This window comes from Tetrao urogallus (assembly GCF_951394365.1).
Source record: "Tetrao urogallus genome assembly, chromosome: 7".
In the NCBI taxonomy this organism is placed as follows: domain Eukaryota; kingdom Metazoa; phylum Chordata; class Aves; order Galliformes; family Phasianidae; genus Tetrao; species Tetrao urogallus.
In genome coordinates, this window is record NC_136820.1 from 11,223,859 (window position 1) to 11,232,697 (window position 8,839).

The following is an 8,839-nucleotide window of genomic DNA, read 5'->3' on the forward strand; positions in this document are numbered from 1 at the left end:
TTTCCATCAGTGCTCTGCATTTTGCTTACACTCTTCTTCCCCGAAGCACGTTTTTGGCTAATGCCTACAGAATAAAATCCTGCAGAATGTAAACTACGTGTCCGTCTCCATCATCATCTGCGTCCACCACAGCGAGCGCGCTGAGCTGACGGAGCCGTTCTGCCACGCCCTGATGGCGCGCAGGACCCCGAGCCACCTCCGTCCGGCACAGCGCCGCGCACGCGTATTGGCGCGCCGCCATTCCCGACCGGCCTCGAGCCGGGGAAGGCGTTCTGCGCAGGCGCTCTGCGTCGGGAGAGCAAAACGTGGCCTCCGCGCATGCGCAGTAGCGGCTCGAGGGCGGCTTCCGGCCTGCGCGAGTGCCCCCCCTTCCTTTTCTGCTCGCGGGCGGCCATCATGGTGCGGGCGTGTGGCCGCGGGATCGATGGCGGGGCCTGGTGCCGGTGGGGCCTCTCCGCGCCTTTCCCGCTCGCTTGCGGAGATCGGTGGAGGCCTCCCTGCTCCTGGCCCCGCGGCGGGGCCTGGCGGGGGCCGGGGATTGGGTCGGGCGGGAAGCAGGGCGCGGAGCAGGCCGCCCGACACGAATCGGAGCGGGGCGCGCGTGGCCGTTGGGTTGCGATTGGCGAGGGGAGGTTTCTGAGGGGTGTTCGGGGGTGCCGAGGCCTCGCCAAGCGGTTCTCCTCGAGCACTTCTCCTGATGGGGCCGGAGCCTGTGGGCAAGGGAGGGTACGGGGAGCTGCTGGCGGAGGCGCAGAGTGCTGACTCGTGCCGATCCTTCTGCCCGTAGGTGTTCAAACGCTTCGTCGAGATCGGCAGAATCGCCTTCGTCTCCTTCGGGCGGCATGCTGGCAAGCTGGTGGCCATCGTGGATGTTATCGACCAGAATAGGGTCAGCCCAGAGCACCGTGCCTTTGTCATTCGTTCTCTGAAACAGCTTGAGCACTCAGGCCTTGTGTATAGAGCTTAAAGGGAGTTTCTGTCGGTGATTATTCAAGGGAGTAAGCGTTTGATACAAATGGGATTAAACAGCTGTTACTGTATTTTAAAATTCTGGTAGCAAGCTGTACATTGCCCTCTCCCATCTCCCTGAGAAAAATAAGTGGCTGAGTAAATGCCACTTGGAGGCTGAAACCTTTGAATGGAATGGCAGTGATGCCTGACAGACAGGTTCTTTTCACTATATGAAAAGATCCCTCTATCCTGAGGAGCTGAAAAAAGATCTTATTGGGTGTGTTTTTTAAGTTTTGTTTTTTTTTTTTTTTTTTCTGGAGATGCAAATGAGCTTGTAAGGCTTAGATTATGTGCACGAGATGTCATTTCTGGTTTTGTCTGAATAACGTGTGTCTTGATTTGAGGTACTGGTATCAAGGTGAAGTTCCTGAATTGAATTATTAAAAAACTAAGTGGAGTATGATGGAAAAAAAAAAACCCTTTAAAAAGTAACTCATTTTTTCAGGCGCTAGTGGATGGCCCCTGCAGTGGGGTCAGGAGACAAGCCATGCCCTTCAAATGCATGCAGCTGACTGACTTTGTTCTCAAGTTCCCACATAGGTGAGTTGTTTGCTTTTTTTTGTTGTTTTTTCCGCCTGTATAAAACATGTTGTCGCTGCCTGATCTGATGAAAGATGGTCATACAACTTACAATGCAGTGATGTGTATGCAGCTAAAATTGTGCAGACCGTGTTATAACAGTTGATTGTGGGTAGGTTTCCATTATCACCACTGGTGGATAACTGCTGCCCAGGAGTATATGGGATACAACCTGACCTGGGCAGCTTGCAGTTAAGAGTGGGATGTGAGGAGTAAGTGGAAGCAGTTGCAGGAGTACTGTGCTGCTGTGTGTTTGCTGTCGCTCCTGTCACTTTCAGACATTAAAAACATTCACTCTTTGCAGAGCTGCATGGAGTTTTAGGAGACTGAACTCCAATTTAGTTGCTATCTGAGCTGCTTTTCTGATTGAGAACCATTGCTGGGAGTGTGGGTGTGTGGCTGGAAATCCATAGGTTGAGCAAAGGATACGTAACAAAATTTGAATGCCACATGCATCCCTGTGGTATAATTGGCTTAAACTGAAGGGTTGGTTTCTGCATTTGAAGGAATGCAGAAGGAGGATCTTCCCTTCTGTGAAATTGGTTGAGATGGCATCAGAGGGAATGGTTTGTACAGATAATCAATATAACTACCTGGCTCTTTTCATACAGCGCTCGTCAGAAGTGTGTGCGTCGTGCCTGGGAGAAGGAGAATATAAATGAGAAGTGGGCAGCAACACGATGGGCAAAGAAGATTGAAGCCAGAGAAAAGGTATGTGTTTTAACTGGATCTGTAATGCACTTCTTACTGCTTCTGCTCATGAAAATTAGTTTTAGTAGAATAAACTGTGTATTTACTCTTGCTAGGATTAAATGTGGTCATAGTGCAGATGAAAAATTGCTATCAGCTTTTACTTGTCTTTGTACTGTAAGGGTTGGTTTTATTTGGTCGTTTCTATAATCTTTTTTTTTTTCTTGAATCACTGCATCCCAGTGAAGGCCTCCCGTACTGAACTATTTCCAGTTGAGTGGCTAGACCCAATTTGAAGGGGATCAGAGTTAACTGTGGAACGTTTTGAAGTGCTGAGTTCTATAACTTGCATGGATATGTAGCACAGCCTCATGATTGATTCTTTTCAAACAGAAAGCCAAAATGACTGACTTCGATCGTTACAAGGTTATGAAGGCAAAGAAGATGGTAAGTGTTTGAGTGTAGTTTCTTTACAGGGTTAATGCTTTTAAACTTTACTTTTAGAGTTACGTGGAGATCCTTGGTAGTCTTGCCTTTATAGTTGGCTTGGCTTATAGAGTGACAGAAAATACTGGGATGCCTTGAACTTTTTTTTACATTTCTTTGGTCGGTCATTGATCAGGCTTGAATTCACATGGCCCGTGTGTCAGTCTTGTGAGTCATAGCTGAGGAGTTACCTGCTGCTGAAATGAGATGTTCTCTGTTGAATACAGTTAGCATTTTGTTCTGTAATAAACTCCTTACTCATGGAATATTGGAATCCCCACATCAGCCAGAGTGATGTTTGCTGCTTGGTAGATCGGTTTTAGGTGGAGTTTCACGTTTTAAATGTAATACATGGTAAATCTTCGGACTTACTAAAATACAGTCAGATTAGCAAAGGCTTTATTACTGGAAAGGACAGAATCTGAAAGCTTAGAACTGAATTTGAGGAATAATGGTTTTGAACTGTTGTAGTTTCCATCTGATTAATAGTAATTTTTTGCTGTTTTTACAGAGAAACAGGATCATTAAGCATGAAATTAAGAAGCTCCAGAAGAAGACAACTAAGAAAGTCAAGAAGACAGAGAAGAAACAGAAATAAAATGAGCATCTAGCTGTGTTTCACTTTGTGTCCATGTTCTGATTCTTCAGAAGTGACAAGTGGTAAAATAGCTGATCTAAATTGTAATCAAGTTCACTTTGCTTCTGTTGTCTGTCTCATTTATTAATATTACAAGCGTTGGGCTCAAGGGTTTCTCTGGAACACACAGAAATGTTTTTGTCACATTCTGTTGACCATACAGACATGCTCAGTACTTTGCTCCCAAGACAGTTAGAAATGTTGATGTTTTTCCTAACTCAAGATAGTTCATATCCTCAGACATCATGTAGTGATCTGTGAGCAGTGACCTGGGATACTTCTGCACCACAAATGTCTAAAAACACGCAGTTGTGCTGAGTGGTTTATTAACAAGATGGAAATGGATGGTTTTGTTTAGCATGCCAGCTCTTCAGTATGTTTGTAGTTGATAGTTGGTATCAGTACCTTACACACCTGAGTTCCTTAAACTATACAGCACACAATTGCCACTTTTCAGTCAAAACCATTAAGTAAAAAGGGACGTGACCTAAAAAAATAGTTATTTAATTCAGTATTTCAAATTGATTTAGTCTTTGCACTTTAATGTCTGCATCTCTAAGTGTCAGCATCTTCCATGCTTTCTCAGGTGTGGTCTGTTGGCAGGGAATGTATTTTCTTCATGTTGAATGGAGAAATTGTAGATCTGAGATCTCTTGTATAAAGGGAAGTTATTTTTAAAGTCAAATATAAAATGGAGGCAGGAGAATATTGAAAAATGAAGGTTGTAAGAAGTTCAAGGACACTGTCAAATATACATTCGTATATTGTCAAGTAGGCTGATGATGTGTGCTTTTGAAAATGAATGCTTATCAATAGTTATGTGCCTGGCTGTTCTTTTAACTAATACTGGGCACGTTTCCTCGGGCACTTACAAGTAGTTTGAGACAACAGTTTTATGCCTCCGGAAATTGAGTTCAAACGTATGATTGGTGTGAATGGTGTAACTAAAAACCTCTGAAACAATGCGAATTGAGATCAGAATTTGCACTCAAGTATCTGGAGATGTTAAGTTATGTTGGATTACAGTCTGGAGGAAAGAGAAACAGTAGAATGTACCAGGTTTTGGGGTAACTTCACCTTCTGACAGCGTGTTGTGTGTGAGCCTCTTGTGCTGCTCCTTAGAAGTGATGAAAGCTCTCAAACTGCCAGTGGCTTTGCATGGTGTCAGGGGTGCACCTCCTCGAGCAATGGGTGCTGTGGCTTTGCATGGTGTCAGGGGTGCACCTCCTCAAGCAATGGGTGCTGTGCCTTCGGTGCTGGATGGTCGGATTGAAGGCCACACATAACAAGGCAGAAGGATGGGTTTGTTCCTAGTGCTTACCACACGATGGCAATATTTGCTTTTCACAGCACCTCAAGGTAACTGCTGCCCTTGCATATGAGGGAACGGTGCCAAACAAAGGTGCTGGTGTGGATATTTGACAGTGATGAATGTGCTTATCCATATCTTTATTTTACATTTACAGTTGACTAAGATGGAACTTGCTGGACCCGGTCAGCATGTACCTCTTTATTTTGTGGAGTGTTAAGAAATTGGATCTGCTGTTCAGAAACAGCTTAAGGTGAAGTGCTGGCATGGATGTTCTTAGCTGGTTTCACACAGAACATGTAGGAGGCTTGTTGGGAGTAGAGAGGATGATTTTACCCCTGGGATTAGCAGATAAGTACTTCCTAAACTGCGGTTAGAGGCAGGTGCTGCCAAGTCTTGGAGATATGAGCAACTAGGGGAGCAGGATTGGAGTCCCTTTGTGTAATTTACAACAATCTGGTGCAGCTGCAGTGTTGTGCAAGGCTGCAGTGCTGGGCCAACACATCAACTTGCCATGCCTTGTGCTGGCCATAATTGAAGTTTCATTTTGAACACTGTCATGCCCCGTGGGCTCCCCAACTCCACAAGAGGCACCTTCCCAGAGCCTCTAGCATTGCTTGTGCTCCTTTTTGGCAAAATGAAAGTTAAAAAATGACTCTTCCACAGGCAAATTCTTACCCAAACCACAGCTGCTGCTCTGTAGAGGGATTAAATAGATGTCAGTGTGCTGAGAGACATGTCTTGGTGTGTGTGTGTCACTTTTGGGCTTGTCTGGGCCACGCTTCATGAAGAAGAATTGCCATGGCTCCCTTGGGCAATGGGTGCATGCCCACCACTGGGCTGGGCTGCTCTGTGTGGCAGAGCTGGTACCATGATGGTGTGGGGCAGGGGCTGGCTGCAGGGCGGGCTGGGCCATTCCTCAGGTGGAACATGGCTGTTTTAGGCATTTGATGCAACAGTGGCACCTCAACCCAAAAGCAATTCACACTGGCACTGGCTGAACTCCTGTGCCATCAGTGCTGATCATGAACTTGTGTGGTTCTCATCTGGATTCCCTCTGCTTTTTGTCTTCCTCTGCTTGCAGTGTCCCTCAAACATTTCTAGCCTTGTGTGTCCCTCTCCTCCCCCCAGTCCATGTTGATAAGATACCTGAAAATTCCACATGCTGCCTTTTGTTAAGCCATTACTTTTTATTCAGGACATTATTGATTGCATAATGATAAGTATTTTAAGGCTTACAAATATATGGAGTAAATCAAGGGACTGGCTGTGTGATCTTTGCTTTTCCTGTTTCAGGTCTTTGTGTTTTGGTTCTTTCCTTTTATAATTCCTGTCATTTTTTCACGTTCAGGATAGTTTCTGATGTTTTGAGCTTGAATCATAGTATCATAGGATCACTTGTGTTGGAAGGGACCTCAAATTCCACCCAATGCCAGCCTCTTGCTGTGGGCAGGGCTGCCACCCAATGAATCAGGCCGCCCAGGGCCCCATCCAACCTGGCCTTGAACACCTTCAAGGATGGAGCATCTGTCACAGGTGCTTCTCAGCATTTCTCCATTGGCCTCATGGCACTTAGGTGTGTCTCAGGATATTTTGTTTTGTGGTCCCGTGATGGACAGGGGAGCCCTTTTCATGCCTGCTTTGTGTGCTCTGTTGGGGCACAGTGCCCTTGGTGCAGGTTTGTGTGGCAGGATCTCACCTGGATGCTCTGCTTTGGTATGTGCCTTAGAAAAGGAATAGTGTTGATATTTAAATAGAAGGGAGAAATACTATCTTTGAGATCAGCTGGAGCTTTACCTGAAGACACCCAGTAGGAGGGCACAACATCTGAATACTTTTCACAATAACTCAGCAGTCAAGTCTTAGAGCCGCTGTTTGAACCTCATGTTTACCCAAGCCATCAAATAAAAGAAAAGCTGCTCCTAGCTGAGTTGCTGATTGATGCTGTTTAAAGGTGATATAAAGAAAGAATGGGAAACAGACTCGTGGGCTTTTTCCTTTTCTTCCCCTTTCTCTTCCCCCTGGAGCTTCAGAATAGCTTTAAATGGATTTTTGGGGGAGGCTTGTTTGTCTTTTATTTCTGCTGCTCGTGTCATTCACATTGCATATGTGAGCCTTAGCTCATCCTGGAAGCCTCTGTGGATAATGGAAAAAATCAGAGGGTTTATGGCATAATGAAGCAAATTAATTCTGACTGGCTAAAAGTGGCATCATTTTTGCTCTGGATGCTCAAAGCATTTTTCAGAGTCCAGGGGGAGTCTGGCAAGCTGCTGCTCTGTGCAGGTCCTCACCCCATACGTGAGCAGGCTGCCTCAGCTCCCAGCCATCTGAACGTGATCTAGGAGAAACTGTTCTTGGGAGGTGCTGGGTGGGCACAGACAAGAGTGTGGCCCTTCTCCAACGTGTACAGCGGCAGGACCAGCACTGCTATAGGGCTCTCCCTTGCCCAGTTTCTTCAGAATCTCTTATAGACCTGCCTGTGAATGTGTCGAATTTCTGAAGCCTGTTCACACTGCCCCTGTCCACAGCCTTGTGATAAGGTGTCCCAGGAATTGCTACTGGTTGTGGAGGAATCTGTCCTATTCAGTGCTGTAAACCAGTCTATTGAGGATCAGCCTGTGTGTGAGACAGCTGTGAGGCTGGAGATGGTGGAAAGGAGAAAATGCCTTTTCACAGAGGAGTCCATGGAAGCTCAGGTCGATTAGCTGAAAAAGAAGTGAGTTGCTGTGAAGTTGAAATGATGCGTCCCTATTCAGAGTGCAAATTTCCTCGTGGAGCACAGAACAAACCTGACAGAATCATAATGCAGGAAGTGCCGAGGTGGTACTTTGGATTTGCTCTTATCTTCTTCCACAGGGAGCCAGTAAGACACAGTCCCCTGGGCTTAGCCTTTTGGGATACTTTTTTTCCTGCCTTAGTAACAGAGGTACATTTGTAGTCAATGTAAGCATCTTTGGGAGTTCAATTCAAGTAACTTCCTTTAAGGAAAAGCTTTGTTACCTTCATGGTCGGATCTTGGTGCTCATGCCAGCAAAGCACTTTGGGTGTTTCTAAGGTAATGGTGTTGTACCACATACCCGTTGGGTCCTGAAATTGTAACAGTCAGAGATCCACATAACCAGATTTCAAGTTGGATATTAGGAAACATTTCTTCTGAGAAAGAGCAGTGAGGCAGTGGCACAGGCTGCCCAGGGAGGTGGTGCAGGCACCGGCCCTGAAGGTGTTGAAGAACCGTGTGGATGTGGCACTGAGAGTCAGTGGTCAGTGGTATGGCAGGGATGGGTCGATGGTTGGACTAGGTGACCTTAGAGGGCTTTCCAACCTTAGTTATTCTATGATGAGGAAGCCGCTTGATATATGATTTCAGGATTCTTCTAAGGAGATATCAGTGCACCATTCTTCATCAGATTTCCAATATTTTTAAACAGTGATAAAGTTGAGGGTACACACAGACACCCACACACCTTAATTTGCTGGTGAGGTCTGCAGATTAGAGAAATGGTGAATCATAGAATCACAGCACATCCTGAGTTTGGAGGCACACGTAAGGACCATCAAGTCCAACTCCTGACTTCGCAAAGGACTGCCCAAAAATAAGACCACGCACCTGAGAACATAATTGCTCAGACTCTTCCTAAACTCTTAAGCTTGAGAATGTGGCCACTGCATTGGGCAGCCTGTTCCATGCCCACCACCCTCTGGTGAAAAACCTATTCCTAACACCCAACCTGACCCTCCCTTGATGCAGCTCTATGCCATTCCTTCAGGTTAATAATGAAGAGAGATAATAATGAGTAAATCATAAAGGGAAATCTGAATCTCCAGGTTTAAATAGTTGCAGACTGACAAATTGTATTTTTCTGATTAACCCACATGCTCTGGAAGTCTTAAAAACTTTTGTGCCTCGTTCTGTGTGCATCTGAGTGATGACAGCAGCCTGATGCCATAGGTGCTTGTGGGAGGCATGGAGCCCTTACACCTAGGGATTGTCTGGTTTCTCTGTGGATGTTGTAGTGCTTTCTGGCACTGTGAATGCTGTTTATAAAGATGTTCTTCTGCTTCAGGATGAGGCCCTCTGACTTTTATTGAGTCAGAAAAGGTATGACAGAAGCACCTGACAACATTAA

At 45.7% G+C, this 8,839-nt stretch overlaps 1 protein-coding gene across 1 annotated transcript; it reads left to right on the top strand.

Moving 5' to 3' along the window:
• Positions 1 to 318: 318 nt before the first annotated feature.
• Positions 319 to 3,421, top strand: RPL14 (ribosomal protein L14; the record flags this gene model as incomplete). The annotated part of the gene is made up of 6 exons (XM_079538482.1): positions 319 to 726; positions 788 to 889; positions 1,457 to 1,551; positions 2,202 to 2,301; positions 2,674 to 2,727; positions 3,278 to 3,421. The coding sequence occupies 6 exons, from the start codon at positions 319 to 321 to the stop codon at positions 3,362 to 3,364; spliced, it is 846 nt and encodes a 281-aa protein (XP_079394608.1). The 3' UTR covers positions 3,365 to 3,421.
• Positions 3,422 to 8,839: the final 5,418 nt, after the last annotated feature.